General features: G+C 34.5%; 1 protein-coding gene across 8 annotated transcripts in view; it reads right to left on the reverse strand.

Moving 5' to 3' along the window:
• Positions 1 to 4,036: 4,036 nt before the first annotated feature.
• subdued (anoctamin 1) overlaps positions 4,037 to 15,838 on the reverse strand; it is a 32,942-nt gene continuing 21,140 nt past the window's right edge. For 7 of the 8 annotated variants that reach the window (XM_089714840.1, XM_089714837.1, XM_089714841.1 and 4 more), the window contains 8 exons: positions 15,415 to 15,618; positions 14,914 to 15,062; positions 12,407 to 12,492; positions 11,943 to 12,148; positions 11,081 to 11,241; positions 9,770 to 9,872; positions 8,901 to 9,123; positions 4,037 to 6,654 (listed from right to left, as the gene is read on the reverse strand). In XM_089714840.1, the coding sequence (XP_089570966.1) occupies positions 6,503 to 6,654; positions 8,901 to 9,123; positions 9,770 to 9,872; positions 11,081 to 11,241; positions 11,943 to 12,148; positions 12,407 to 12,492; positions 14,914 to 15,062; positions 15,415 to 15,618 (1,284 nt within the window). In that variant the 3' untranslated portion in view covers positions 4,037 to 6,502. Of the gene's footprint in view, positions 6,655 to 8,867; positions 9,124 to 9,769; positions 9,873 to 11,080; positions 11,242 to 11,942; positions 12,149 to 12,406; positions 12,493 to 14,913; positions 15,063 to 15,414; positions 15,619 to 15,838 lie in introns of all 8 variants that reach the window. The other variant, XM_089714842.1, reaches the window with a different exon arrangement.

The following is a 15,838-nucleotide window of genomic DNA, read 5'->3' on the forward strand; positions in this document are numbered from 1 at the left end:
TTCAGCGGATTTGTAAAACCAGCTTTACAAAATGTTATATTATTTAGGTATGCATTGCATAATTACCTGTAGCAATTTATGAATGAAATATAACATATAAATAATTAATTAGCCTCGGATAGAATATTACATACTATACGCTGTGCCGCGCGGTTTTACCCGCGTGGCCCCACTCCTGTTAGTCTTCCCTATCTAACACCGAAAGAATTTTTCAAATCGGACCAGTAGTTTTCGAGATTAGCGCGTTCAAACAAACAATCATACAAACAAACTCTTCAGCTTTATAAAATTAGTATAGATTAATATAATTAAATCAAACTCTACGTAAGGTAGAGCTGAGCCCCTATCTCTATTGGAAGGTAAGCACGCTCTTTATGTCCACATGACACTAATTGCTTACCTACAATAATAACAATTTATCATCAAATACAAAGCTACCACTGTGTTTTTTCTCATGTAAATAGAGAACATGATTGAAGTAATTACATCAATTATTCTTAAATAGATATGTAAGTTATACCAGGGAAAATGATCAGTTAATAACACGCTTGCTTACAACTAACGATAAAAAATCAAGCAATGTTTACATTAAATTCCAAAAAACCTTTACCAGTCGTATCATAATTTCCTTGCGTGGTACTTGTATTCAATTAGGACACAAATGTAATAGAAACAAGATCCTACGACAAGCACAAGGAGCGATTAAATCGAGACGTTTTCATTACCGCGTGTGTATGTAAGGTAAGCTTCTGTTATCCTACGCGGTAACCAACTTTATTAATCACTTCGTATTGATTCACGGTACAAACTTATGGTTACAACTTCCTATAGAACAAACGAAACGATAGCTAAAGATGTATACGTACCTTATAAGTCATAGGCTTACTTTGTGCGTAACTTTCTCGATTGTTTTTGGGAACATTCAATTTCATTTTAAACGAAATGAATTATGAAATCCCGAATTGAATGAATGTAAAACTTATAATGGTCAGTTTGATTAGAAATTTTTCTTTTATTCTGTAGAATGTTACAATAATTACGGTCAGGTTATAAAAACAAAGAAAACTTTGATTGTTAGATAATGAAAACTGAGATAGAGTCATAGAGTTATATTAATTTTGTTATTTGAACTTGTTCTAGTGGTTCAAATACATTTATATGTATAGGTACTGACTACTGATACAGATAGACTTTTCATAAGATAATAGTTATAGGTATCTCATAATCTACCTACGTAAATTTATCAAATGAAACCATGAATAAAAGTTACAATTCATTATAATAACATTCACAATATTAACAAACACCAGAAAATGGTGTAATAAACACTAATTCTAATTAGGAAGGAGAATTTTCTTTTAGTTAAGCCCTGTTATAAAAGCCAGACATTTACGACATCCCCGGTATTTCGTCGCGGCCGCCTGTGGCGTAATGGCTAAGAGTGAGCCGGATTTATGATACCAAACAGTAGGATCAATATCTAAAGATAAGGTTTCTGTGGACATTATCGTAACTATCTAATATCTATACTAATATTATAAAGCTGAAGAGTTTGTTTGTTTGTTTGTTTGAACGCGCTAATCTCAAGAACCACTGGTCCGATTTGAAAAATTCTTTCGGTGTTGGATAGCCCATTTATCGAGGAAGGCTAAAGGCACGAGCGGTACTTATATCATCACGCTAAGACCAACAGGGGCGGAGCCGCGCGGGTGAAACCGCGGGGCGAAGCTAGTATTGTTTACTGATTATAGTGTGTGGTAGAGCGTAGGTAACAGCGCGATAGATAGGTCGGTACATTAGTAGTGTGTTTAGATATAAGCCTTCTTGTGCCTATCAATTAGGACAGTAAAAATAGAAGTTATATAAATGCTCTGCACTTTTTCATTGTCATTCAATGTGTCATTTTTCTTACACTGAATGACGTACTCACCATACCCGTGGCCCTGTCGCTGATGCGGCTTGACGGAACACAGTGGGGTTTTGGTCGGTAGGAATCCGACATAACCCACGGCCTCTTCCCCGGAGGCCGTGGGTATCTGGGTATGCGTGGGTATGCAAGATTTCCCCACTAAAAAAAAAAAAAAAGGACGTACTCAACACTTGTTTTAGGTGTTAATAATAATTAATAATTATTGATTATAGGTACATTGAAATAATAATGATTAGGTGCTTTAAATTTAATGGCTCCTACTATCAAAAACGAATCAAGTTGAATCTAAAGTTTTATCATCAAACTACTACCGTACAACGTATATCCTTATATTAATATATGATACACACATACACATATTCTAAATTTCCATCGTCACCCTATTAACGTCACATAACGTTGGTGATACATCATGGATTTTTCTCTCGTCATACAGCAGACGTCATCACCATCTCACCATTTCAAACGTTTTCCTTCCACCTGCATTCCACGCATTATGGTGCATTTACACATTCTTGTTCGCCATTCGTAAAAACATTCGACGTAATATCGTTCAATGTATACGAATGTCGTGGCGAACACACATTCATCCAATCTTTGATTATATCCAAAAAACCGGTTTTAACACGAATACGCGAATCTCAAGGCGAATAATTAAGAGTGCACTGTTTACGATACTCATCTCGCTATTTGCACGAATGTGTAAAATGTAAATGCACAATTAAACAAAACTTACTACCCGTGAAGTATCCACGTGGTATATCTAACAATAAGGACTAATTATTCCGTCTCTATAATTTAATCTAATTTCTGTCTCTAATTTATACAATAAGTGCAAAATAATTATCAAGTTATTGACTACAGTTACGCTCTCGCATATACTTAACTAGACCATATAAACAGCTGTTCAAACAGCCAAAACGTAGCATACATTTGAATAATAAATGGCCCTCTCATATCATAAATCATTTTGAATCGAAGCACATGTTCACTTTACGTAAAGCTATTTCATAAGTAGGTACTTTGCATATTTTATTATATGTATCTAAAAATATGTGTATAAAATATTACGAATCATTGCTAAATCGTTTATTTATAGAGATTGTATAATACTTAAATCAAAGAGAATACAAATACTACGTAAGATAATCAATTATTACCACACACGCCCGTGACTTCGTCCGCATGAAGATTTTTGTGTGCGAGCTATATTAGAAGTTTGGAAAGGTAAAGTTTGTCCAAAATAAATTAACCCCTAGTGAACATTTCATTTAAATCATAATGTAGTCTTATTGTACTTTATGTACCTTCCTCACAAACATAAAATAACAAATTTAATTTTTTTCATTTTTAGTTAGTTCGATTCCCGGTCGAAGCAAGTGAATTTTCGAAAATCTTTGAATGCAGTTCTATTTCTTTTTAAAAATAAAGGAATGTTTCCTTTCAGCAAAATTCGCTATCTTCAGTATTTCAAGTACTTTCCCTCCAAGGCCCATCGCAAATTTCCACACTGTATAGTTAATGTTGTGTAAACGTCTTTTCACTATAATAATTAGCCTATTTTTCAGTGACGACTTTTAGTAGAGTATTGTATACGGGTAAGGTAAAGGGTCGAAAAATAAAACACCAAATATCATTAAACTTTCCATATATTGATCATAAAAATTGTAAAGCATCTCACATACACAACAATTCCAGTTAAACGTTAATAACAGACATCAAAAGCTATTCTACTGGCAACACTAACAATTAGCGTATCTGTGTAAACCATAGATAACAACATATACATGAAAATTATTTAACACATTTGCCTGTGGCTTATAAACTGTATTTTTAATCATAAAATAAATTAATTAATTTATATTTCTTGTAACACAGCCAACTAAATAGTTTTACTTTTATTTGGAGTTTTTAAAAGAAATTCCTTTCTAAATATTATTTAGGATGGCAATAATTTATTGTCTAGTATATAGAGCCGAGCCTTTTGCGCGTGTGTTGCCCTACATAACACAATGGGTTACATATTTCTTTGATTAGGTTTGGTTGCCAAATCTTAAAATATACAAACGGTGTGATGAATTGATCTTTTTTTTTATATATTTGAAAAATATTTAAAAAATAATGTGTCGTCCATTTTTATGGTGACATAGAGCGCAAGAGACTCAGCTGTCGCCATCTTCACATTTGAATTTAGTCTTAAATTTCAACCCAATAAACAAGCTATTAATTTTTTAACTGCAGTCATTATTAAATCAAATCCAAATGAATACACATTTCTTCATTCTCACTGATCTCTTATGACTAGTAAACATTATACAAAATCGATATGAACGTGACAAAAGCACCATCAAATGAAACGCATAAGCCTCGAAACCAAGTTAAAATATATAAAAAATATACTTTAAAAAGCTTGTTTGTGCATGTCTTTAAAAATAGTTCATGTAACTATATAATATAATATGTATTTATTATTTTCAATTTGATATATTGAACACGTTTGTAGCGAAAAAAAAGCATAATATATTAAACAATTTATATAATTACAAAAATACGTTAAACACTTCTGAATATACTTTAAAAGCTATTTGAGATTCCATAATAAATTTATTTAATAATAATAATGAATAAATAGGTTATAATTTTTGGCAAAATATAAACACTACAATACACATACAATTTTCTTCACATAATTTAATTTGTTTAAAAAATTACACATCAATAAAAAATTAAAAAGTAAAAATTAATTAGATCTAATTTCGTCTACGTGATTTCATTAAATAAAACCATAACTTGAATCATAATGATTGACCTCGTATTATATTTTTATGATATGACAACTCTGTTAATATAAAAAAAAAAAACATTTTTATGAGATTTTTCTCCATTCTCACTAAACCCCAACTTATACCCCAGCCACACTATGCTACTCGTCCTGCTCCTCGTCCTGCTCATCGCGCTGCCGTTATTCGCCTCGATATTGCCGTCTGGCCACACACTGCTCTACTCGCGCGATTATACGCGACGCTCTTCACTAGGGATGGGTCGTCGACGTATTTTTCGTACGTAGTGTTATAAAATAAATAACTATTATTAAATATTTATGCTTTCTTACAAAAATTATACTCCCTAAAAAAAGTATAACTAAAAAACATATTATCATTTGTTTTTATGGTTTAAATTCAAAACATTCAAACATTGCGTCTATGTACACGGTTAATTATTTAACTAGTCCGTTGATCAACGCCCATCCCTAATTCGCACTCGTATTGCCGGTCCTATGACTCGCGCGCAAAAGCCGGCAAAATAGGGAGCAGTGAGCAGGACGATGAGCACGACGAGTGGCATGACGAGTAACGTGGCCACACTACGTCCCTGCCTACTTCCCTCGTCACTTGCCATACCACTCGTCGAGTGTGTGGCTGCGGCATTAGAAAACGTCCCTTTCAAAAACATTTCAATTTTCTTTTAAGCATTTAAGATATTTATCATCCAAAAACACATTCAAACATAAAAAGTTATTTTGGCAAAATATCGTGACGTCAGACTTGAGGGTTTTTTACTAAATTATTAATACATTAGCATTAGTAATGCCTTAACAAACATGATATGTTCATTAAGTACATTGAAATAAAATCCTACTTCGAGACAGAGGAACATTTTATATACTCAGTTCAACTTGGTCTTTATTTAGTTAAATATCATCAGTTCTACTCCATATACATAAAAAACATATGTCGACACATAGCCTAACATTTAGATACACTTTCCCAAAAATCCGAGAAATTTTCTATATTTTTAAGGACTACCCTCATTTTAGTAAACTGTAGTTCCTACTCATTATTCTTACTTATAAGCTTTTGAACACCGATTTGACTTAACACTACTTTGTTCTTTTCTCTCTTAAGTTCCAATGCGTTATATTGTAAATGAACGAAACAATAACAATATTTGAATCATTTTCATATCGATATATTTTCAAAGTGGGCACAAGACAGCCCAAAAACTTTTATGTGGTTACTAGCTTACACGATAAAGTAATTCTTACTTTTCAAAAATCTTCGTAATACTTGAAATATCTGCAAGGCCATTAAACATGTCAAATAACATTTGTTGATTCTTTATAACTTTCTCAGAATGAAAAATTAGACCACGTAATAATTGCCTATGGTATTTTATAACACTTTTGGCCGTGTGCTAATATAACAGTCAGTGCCAGAGACGACTCATAAAATTTCAGGACATGTAATCACTCAGTCACACGCGTCAACACACTTCAACACATGTCAAACGCATCAACACACGTCAAAACGTGTGAATACGCGTGAACACGCATCAACACGTGCCGAAACGTATGAATACGCGTGAACACGCATCAACACGTGTCAAAACGCGTCAACACGCATCCACACGCTATATAAGTGTTGGTACGTGACCAACACTTAACACGCCAACACTTATCAACAACGCATCAACACATACCACGACTCACACAACACTCGCACCACCTAAAATTACCAACAATTTCCACACCTCAACACGTCTCACACATCAAGACATGTCAAAACCTGTCCCTCACACGTGTGTGGATCTCCCGGTCTCAGTGTTCGGTTGAATGACATGTTTGGCCAAGTCCCGAATGTCCTGATGTTCGCCGTGTGCTGCCAAGTCAAAGTCCGAACCAGATAGCGTGACTATGTGATTCCAGTGTGTATCTTCTGTGTCACCTGTAATGTTGTATTGAAAGAACTATAAATCAAGCTTTATTAAGTTTTTGAAGTTAGTATTGATCGTAAAAATTTGTACGTCACGTGACATCTGCCGTTGAGATTTAGGTACAAAGCCTTATGAGGAGTCCTGTGTCCAAACAAATAGAATATGCTGTTGATGGTAAGTGCTTTTTTAACTTTATTTTTTGTGATATTAAATAATTAGGGAATATACAGGGTGGGCACCCAGTCCTGGTTTTGACGCGTGCTTACGTAATAAAACTATTCGATTAGTAAAATCTTCTACCTGGAGATAGGCAGAATTAGAAAGATTAAATTTAATTAATATAATGTTTTCTAATATAAATAAATATGTTTGTAGCTGCATTTACTACTATTGTTTGGAAACTCAATTAAATGAAATTCAAATCAATATTTTTTTCAAAATTTGTAAATTTTATCTTATCTACTTTGCAAACCAGTCAAAAATCAACTTATCAAAGCACTTTTTGCGCTTTTCTACCTTTATGCCTTCACTGAAACAGCGTAAAGCCGCCAAAACTACTTAAAAGCTAGTACTTTAGCTGCAAACCACCACATTGTCGCAAAATATATCATTCGAAGCATTAACTATGTTTAGTGTATGCAATGGTGTTAAGTGTAGTGTTAAATGCACTTTCTTAGTGTAAGTGTTAAGATGCACTTTTTTAGTGTAATATGATATTTTTTGGTGTTAATTTCATTCCAATCATGCTATTATGTGATGGTAAAACAAATCACTCACATTCTGACGAACTCTGGTGAAACCTTACGCCTTGAAGTGTTTAAGCTTAGAAGTAATTAGCAAGGACATCTTATTTTTGTGAATATCTATGAGACATTTTGAAATTTATTTTTATTTTTTGATTGCAATTAATTGAGGCAAATGATCTTTTAGTCTATGGTAGGCATAAATGACGTAATTCAATATTTTTTTCACACTACCCTCATTTTTAAGACTATTTACGTAAATATCAGGAATGTTGATGAAATAATGCTTTTACATCCAAAATGTGATATAATCGCGTATATATTTCAATCATCAATTTCAATTTTAATTAATAATAATATCGAAATAAAAAAAAAACCACTTAAAAAGTAATCTCTCAACAAAATTAATACAAATTATTAAATTGATGTCCTTGCTATAAACACTATATTGTGTATAATTTCACACTGACCGGCTTATCTGTCCAATTTTACAGCAAATATTTTAAAGCCCTGAAATTTATTGATACTTACGTTATCCCAATTTATGTTTATCCCAGTGTATCTATATCCCAATATATCCGAGGTATGAATTATTAAATTAAGCTGAAATTCCCTTAAGCAAATCTTTTCTTCTATTTTTTATTAGCGTATAATCGCAGTTATAGCTAAGCAAGGTTATTTACAAAAATATATTGAGAAATCTTTAATTAGACTTCTATGAAATATAAACCCTATTATCAGTGTCATAATGCTCTTTTTCCCTTAGATTGTATGTCATTTTTTATAAATTTGATTATATCTATCTACTTTATGTATGATAATGAAAAAAATGTTCTCTTTTCAAGTAATGATATAGGCACAAAAAAATCACTAAATTAGTTGATGGACAAACCATTCTCAATGTATCAAACTTTTATAAATAATGTTACTGAATCTATCTATAAAATCGAAACCTTGTCAGTGTATCACGACACACAACACAGTCTTTTGTACGGTGTTTGCTCGCTGCTTTTACATTTATTTATTTGAATTTATTTATTTATTTGAATGATATGAATGAATAGATGTTATTAAAATATTACTGTAATAACAAAATAATAAGAAAATTGAAATCTGAACTTATAATGGAAATCGGAACATCCTGGATAAGTCAATCAAAATATTGGAATGTCTTTAAAATTACTTTTTTTTTTTAATAAATTACAATTCCTTTAATAGCACAAACAAAGAATGATATGGAAATTATTAATTTATTTTTTGTCGAATATATTATTTTTGCTATATTATTTATCATTTCTGAATATAGATATATAGTGACCACAATTTCAAAAAGCAAAAAACATATATTTTTCCAATTATTATCTTATTTTTCCACAACGCTTCTTAAGCCAGGACGCACCACAACCAAAAAAAGACCCTATATAATATACTCAAACAGCGAGCAAACACCGCTGTTAGTACAGCACACAGCCAACGCCTACCGGAGAGACCGTGTAACTAAACGCTGGTGTGACCTTGCGCGGGCTCTGGGGTCCCTAGAGGCCCCATCGTCCTCAACGTGGGTCCCTCGGGGCCCCGCTCGTCCCGTGGGGTCCGGGATGCGATGGACCTCGCTCGTGTCTCCTCCATAATGAAGCTGTTGATGACGTAAGCCTCGCGCCGGATCCGGTCGCGTAGCTCGCCGGACATGTCCGGTATCGCCCACCGGACTACTATCATCACTAGCGCTACTACGTTCTGGAATAAAGGAACGTATTTTTTGATAGCACGGATCATAATATGCGCGCACACACGTACGCAATATGCGCGCACACACGTACGCAATATGCGCGCACACACGTACGCAATATGCGCGCACACACGTACGCAATATGCGCGCACACACGTACGCAATATGCGCGCACACACGTACGCAATATGTGCGCACACACGTACGCAATATGCGCGCACACACGTACGCAATATGCGCGCACACACGTACGTAATATGCGCGCACACACGTACGCAATATGCGTGCATACATGTACGCAATACGCACGCAATATGCATTCATACTCGTGATTTCACATTAACTGTTTCTTCCCCACTACAAAATTTATTTGATTCAGTCAAATGTTTCCAACTTTTATTAAAAATTTGCCAACAAAGAAAATTAATTCAAGATGAACCTAAATTAGTATAAACATTCAAAGTTGTATTCTTCTGTAATATCTAGAATATATTCATTTTATCTTCGCAACTAATAAAGATCGAAACAGAAGAACTTTTTTTAAATCACATATTTTTTCTATCAATAATGTGAGCTTCTTGTTTACTTATACCCCAATTCTGTAAAATTTTTAAAAATTTAACTTCGCCAACGATCATATAGAATAATTCTCACCTCAAAAACAACGACGAACGCAAGTCTAGCTCCCATTACATGCCAGTACCAGTTGGAGTGTTCGTAATCGTCGCCCTCCTTGTAGTGCCAATGGCCGGGGTAACTGATAATAAAGAGAAATTTTCAATTATATATATAGGTATTGTAATAATAACACGGGAGGCCGGGTTCAATATTAGTTTGAATGTAATAAGAATGTACTGCGTTTCTACACAGCTACCTAATTGATGTAGGTAGTTTAACAAATCGCAGCATGTGAACGACTATTAGCAAAGTGAGGGTAGTTGTGTCGAACGTCGTATAAACAACGTCCGAGCCCCTAGGCACGATTCGTACGAATGCGGCACGAGTCAAAGGAATGCGGCATTTTATAGTATTCAACAGCTAGCATGTTTTGACAGGAAATAGTGACAACTATAATGACAACTATTCATCCACTAAAATATTAAATCAAAAGTTACGTCTAACAATATTGTATATTTTTATTTATAGGCGCTAATTTTATTTAAATTAGCGCCTATAAATCTTAATCTTATCTTAATCTTAATACTATTATAAACGCGAAAGTTTGTAAGGATGTATGGATGTATGGATGTTTGTTACTCTTTCACGTAAAAACTACTGAACCGATTACAATGAAATTTAGCACACATATAGAAGGTAACTTGGATTAACACATAGGATAGGTTTTATCCCGGAAATCCCACGGGAACGGGAACTATGCGGGTTTTCCTTTGAAAACGCGGGCGAAGCCGCGGGCGGTAATCTAGTAAACATATAACTATATGAAATATCTACATAGAACGGAAATTAATGAACCTAAAACACACAACAACTATGCAGCATAAATAATAATAGGTCCTTATAACATCAAATCAACATTTCAATGAATAAAAATCCCTCGATTAGAATATAAAGAAGTGTCTATATGCGGCAGTTATTAGTTTGCTTCTATAATATTATCTCACCTAAAAAATTTACGAAGAACTTATTTTTGTCGGATTTGAGAACACGTCCCTAATCAAAGCTTTTCACACACAAATGATAATATAACCCTACTAGGTTTCCGCCCGTGGCTTCGCCCGCGCACTCAAAGAAAAACCCGCATAGTACCCGTTCCCGTGGGATTTCCGGGATTGTGTCATTGTCCCGGGATAAAAAGTAGCCTATGTCCTTTCTCGGGTATCAAAATATCTCCATGCCAAATTTCATGAAAATTGGTTCACGAGTTTAGGCGTGATTGAGTAACAGACAGACAGACAGAGTTACTTTCACATTTATAATATTAGTATGGATTTAAACACCTCTCACCTGCACATAGACTCATTATACGTAGACCCCATGGGCGGGTGCTCCAACACGGTCACGTTGAAGTCCGTCAGCGTGTGGTTCACGTATTGTCGGAGCGAACCCGTAGTATAGTGGTATACTAGACGCGGGATGAAGTCCGATGTGAACGCTATTATGAAGCCCTGGGGGGATGGAATTCGTGTTTATATTGGATAATAAAGATGTAACGATTAGATGTTTAGATGGAAATAAAGTGTAGAATTAAGAGAAATATTGATTGTCTATATGTATACTCTCGTATTATACATGGTGTGGCTTCATGAATGGATAACCTGGTAAGTGGAGATAGAGGATGTTGTGGAGGTTCAGAAAAATGAATTTTGTTTTAAATAAAATTCAATCAGATTTCGAGATAATCGAATTTTTTCGAAAATTTTATAAAATTGCACTCTTTGCCAATCTTTCTGGCGGTAAGGCTCAAAATGACGGAATTTTTTCAATATTTTTTTGCCATATCATTCCTGGATAGATGGGCCATCGTGTATTAAACCATCGATTCTAAGGGAGTTGGAGAGGAAAAGGGAACGAGGAAGGGATAGCTTTGTTAAGCTGTGTGTGTTTACTAAGAAGGGATAGCTTTGTTAAGCTGTGTGTGTTTACTAAGAAGGGATAGCTTTGTTAAGCTGTGTGTGTTTACTAAGAAGGGATAGCTTTGTTAAGCTGTGTGTGTTTACTAAGAAGGGATAGCTTTGTTAAGCTGTGTGTGTTTACTAAGAAGGGATAGCTTTGTTAAGCTGTGTGTGTTTACTAAGAAGGGATAGCTTTGTTAAGCTGTGTGTTTAAAGGCAAGTACTGTGTAGCCACGAGTGTGGCAACAACTCACGTTGGTGATGATGCTGAGCTTCCCGATAGAGTCCAGAATGCGGAACCACACACCGATATCGTTGACCCTCTGCGGCACGGGCCGGCGGTAGCACGACAGGAACTTGGTTGCGTCCAGTCGCATCTCTAGCACGTTGTTTATGAGAGCGAATAACGGGGCCAGGGGAAAGGCAGCCACGAATATAGTTACGAAACCGTACTGTAACACTGTGAACACGCAAAATATCAAGCTGCCTTTCGCGGTTTCACTCCGCTCATGTTGGTCTTAGCGTAATGATATATTATAGCCTTTCTCAATAAATGGGCTATCTAACTACTGGTCCGATTTTTTAAATCGGACCAGTAGTTCCTGAGATTAGCGCGTTCAAACAAAACAAACAAACTCTTCAGCCTTATAATATTATACATAGTATATATTCGTTAAGTTTAATAGAGATAGATAGATATAAGTGAAAGCATACATACCCATTTCTAAATACTCGGGAAAGAGACCCATATTGCCGAAATCTACCAATTTGAAATCTTTCACCCACTGCAACCGGCTTTTAATTCTGAAAAGACAACACAATTTAATATTTCAAACATCATTTTTAGTCCATTGAATGAGTCCCTCCAAGGGGGGTCTAGAGTGCGTGAGTTAGTAACGTAAGATGTTTCTTCGGAAACATGTCAAGAGTCCCTAGGTAATAAACATACTAAAACCCCGGGCCACTAGGAGGAGCCCCGGAGTGGGAGGAGGGGGGAAATGGGTCCATTTTTTTATTTTTCGCTTAAATCTCAAAAACGGTACATGTTAGAGAAAAACTTTCAAGGAAAAGTTGAAAGGCCATAAAATTATCTACAAGTTATACCTGAATCATTTTTTCCTATATCCTACCGTTTCTGAGTTATACGCAGTAAAACATGATTTTGGCTCAAACAATTTCCACATCGATCGATCAAAAAATATTTCTTTCTTCCAAAAAACTCAAACGTGCAACTTGTGACCAGTACTAATAGATTGCTCTTAATTAGGTCTATAATTGGTAAAATAAACACATTCCTCCATGGAAGCCTTTAGGAGGAATCGATTGTCAAAATATTATATTAGGGCAGTTTGAGTTACTGAACTTGATCTTTTTATTTTTTTCTTCCAAAAAACTCAAAAGTGCAACTTGTGACCGGTACAGATAGATTGCTCATAATTAGGTCTATCATTGCTAAAAATAACAGATTCCACCACGGAGGCGTTTACGGGGAATTGAATTTTATCAGGGTAGTTACGATACATGAACTTTTTATTTTTTTTCTTCCAAAAAGCTCAAAAGTGCAACTTGTGACCGGTACAGATAGATTGCTCATAATTAGGACTATCATTGATAAAAATACCAGATTCCACCATGGAGGCGTTTACGGGGAATTGAATTTTATTAGGGTAGTTAGTTAAAAAGTTCATGTATCGTAACTACCCTAATAAAATTCAATACCTCCTAAACGCCTCCATGGTGGAATCTGGTTTTTTTATCAATGATAGACCTAATTATGAGCAATCTATCGGTACCGGTCACAAGTTGCACTTTTGAGTTTTTTTGGAAGAAAAAAATAAAAAGTTCAAGTATCGTATCTACCCTAATAAAATTCAATTCCCCGTAAACGCCTCCGTGGTGGAATCTAGTATTTTTATCAATGATAGACCTTATTATGAGCAATCTATCTGTACCGGTCACAAGTTGCACTTTTGAGTTTTTTGGAAGAAAAAAATAAAAAGATCAAGTTCAGTAACTCAAACTACCCTAATATAGTATTTTGACAATCGATTCCTCCTAAAGGCTTCCATGGAGGAATGTGTTTATTTTACCAATTATAGACCTAATTAAGAGCAATCTAACAGTACCGGTCACAAGTTGCACTTTTGAGTTTTTTGGAAGAAAAAAATAAAAAGATCAAGTTCAGTAACTCAAACTACCCTAATATAGTATTTGGACAATCGATTCCTCCTAAAGGCTTTCATGGAGGAATGTGTTTATTTTACCAATTATAGACCTAATTAAGAGCAATCTATCAGTATCGGTCACAAGTTGCACTTTTGAGTTTTTTTGGAGAAAAAAAATAAAAAGTTCAAGTATCGTAACTACCCTAATAAAATTCAATTCCCCGTAAACGCCTCCGTGGTGGAATCTGGTATTTTTATCAATGATAGACCCAATTATGAGCAATCTATCTGTACCGGTCACAAGTTGCACTTTTGAGTTTTTTGGAAGAAAAAAATAAAAAGATCAAGTTCAGTAACTCAAACTACCATATTATAATATTTTGACAATCGATTCCTCCTAAAGGCTTCCATGGAGGAATGTGTTTATTTTACCAATTATAGACCTAATTAAGAGCAATCTATCAGTACCGGTCACAAGTTGCACATTTGAGTTTTTTGGAAGAAAGAAATATTTTTTGATCGATTGATGTGGAAATTGTTTGAGCCAAAATCATGTTTTACCGCGTATAACTCAGAAACGGTAGGATATAGGAAAAAATGATTCAGGTACAACTTGTAGATAATTTTATGGCCTTTCAACTTTTCCTTGAAAGTTTTTCTCTTACATGTACCGTTTTTGAGATTTAAGCGAAAAATGAAAAAATGGACCCATTTCCCCCCTCCCCCCACTCCGGGGCTCCTCCTAGTGGCCCGGGGTTTTAGTATGTTTATTACCTAGGGACTCTTGACATGTTTCCGAAGAAACATCTTACGTTACTAACTCACGCACTCTAGAACTTTTTATTCAATGGACTATTTATCATAATATTGTTTTATTTTTGAAGCGAAACTTCTTTAGGAGTGTTAAGACTTAAGAGTAAGATTTCAAGGTCACATCATGGCAATACCGCCATGTCATAGAGTAAAGTGAAGATTTTGGTAACTTTGAATCTAGCCAAAGAAGTTTCACTTCTGCCACGTGTGCTTTCACACGTTTTTTTTAAACCACTTTTACACGTACTTGTTTTTCCTGCCAATAGTTCGTAGCACGTTCCACCACTTCAGCAGGTAGGGCATCATCATTTCTACTATGGTGTTGATGAACTGCTTGCCGACCATTATGATCGCTAGCTGGATGGAAAGTTCTAGGAAACAGCCTCCGGGCGAGCACTGGAAAAGATGTTTATTTTATATGTTTTTTTCTTGTGATATAAATAAATAAAAGAAAGTCATCCTCTACGTTTATAAGTCTGTGTCTGTTTTTTCCAAAAAATAATCGTATGAAAGGGTTCTAACCTGTAAATGTCGATTTTTTTCGGAAAATATACTTTCTTATTTAAAAGTATACATTCTTACTTATTTAAATAAGTTTTATTTCTTCATTTATTTCTTTAAGAATTTTTATTCTTGATTAATAAACTGCACTACTTATAGAGAGCCCCCAACGATATCAATACTTGTCCCGTTATTTTCAAGAAGATCAGTTAAAAATGCTAATTTTCTTTATAATAAGTGACCTCACCTCCTCCTGCCTGTGCCCAAAGAGCCGTATATAATCCCCTGGACGTCCCACAAACTTGCCTTTAAAGAACGCTATGTAAAATATCGACGCGTAATAGTTGACGAATTGCAGTAAATATATCTTTAGTGTTAACGAATCGTCAAATTCTGTTTGCGTTCGTAACAGCTCTTTTTCCGTAAGCCATTCAGCTAGGAATTGATATATCTGGAAGTTGTTTAAAACAATTAATAATTTGATATTTTACGGTCTAAATAATGCCATTAAAAATTATATGATTTTTTCCCTATAAATAAACATGTAGATATACATAAAGATAAACATGTAGCATCCAAAATTTATATAATAACGTTACAAAACAACGTAGAAAATCTATTAGAAACAAATTATTTTTATGCTTTTAAATGTCGTTTAAATTGAACATTTT

This window comes from Colias philodice, chromosome 3 (assembly GCF_061535455.1).
Source record: "Colias philodice isolate Cphi_HAF_F1 chromosome 3, ilColPhil1 Martin Lab GWU primary, whole genome shotgun sequence".
Taxonomy (NCBI): Eukaryota; Metazoa; Arthropoda; class Insecta; order Lepidoptera; family Pieridae; genus Colias; species Colias philodice.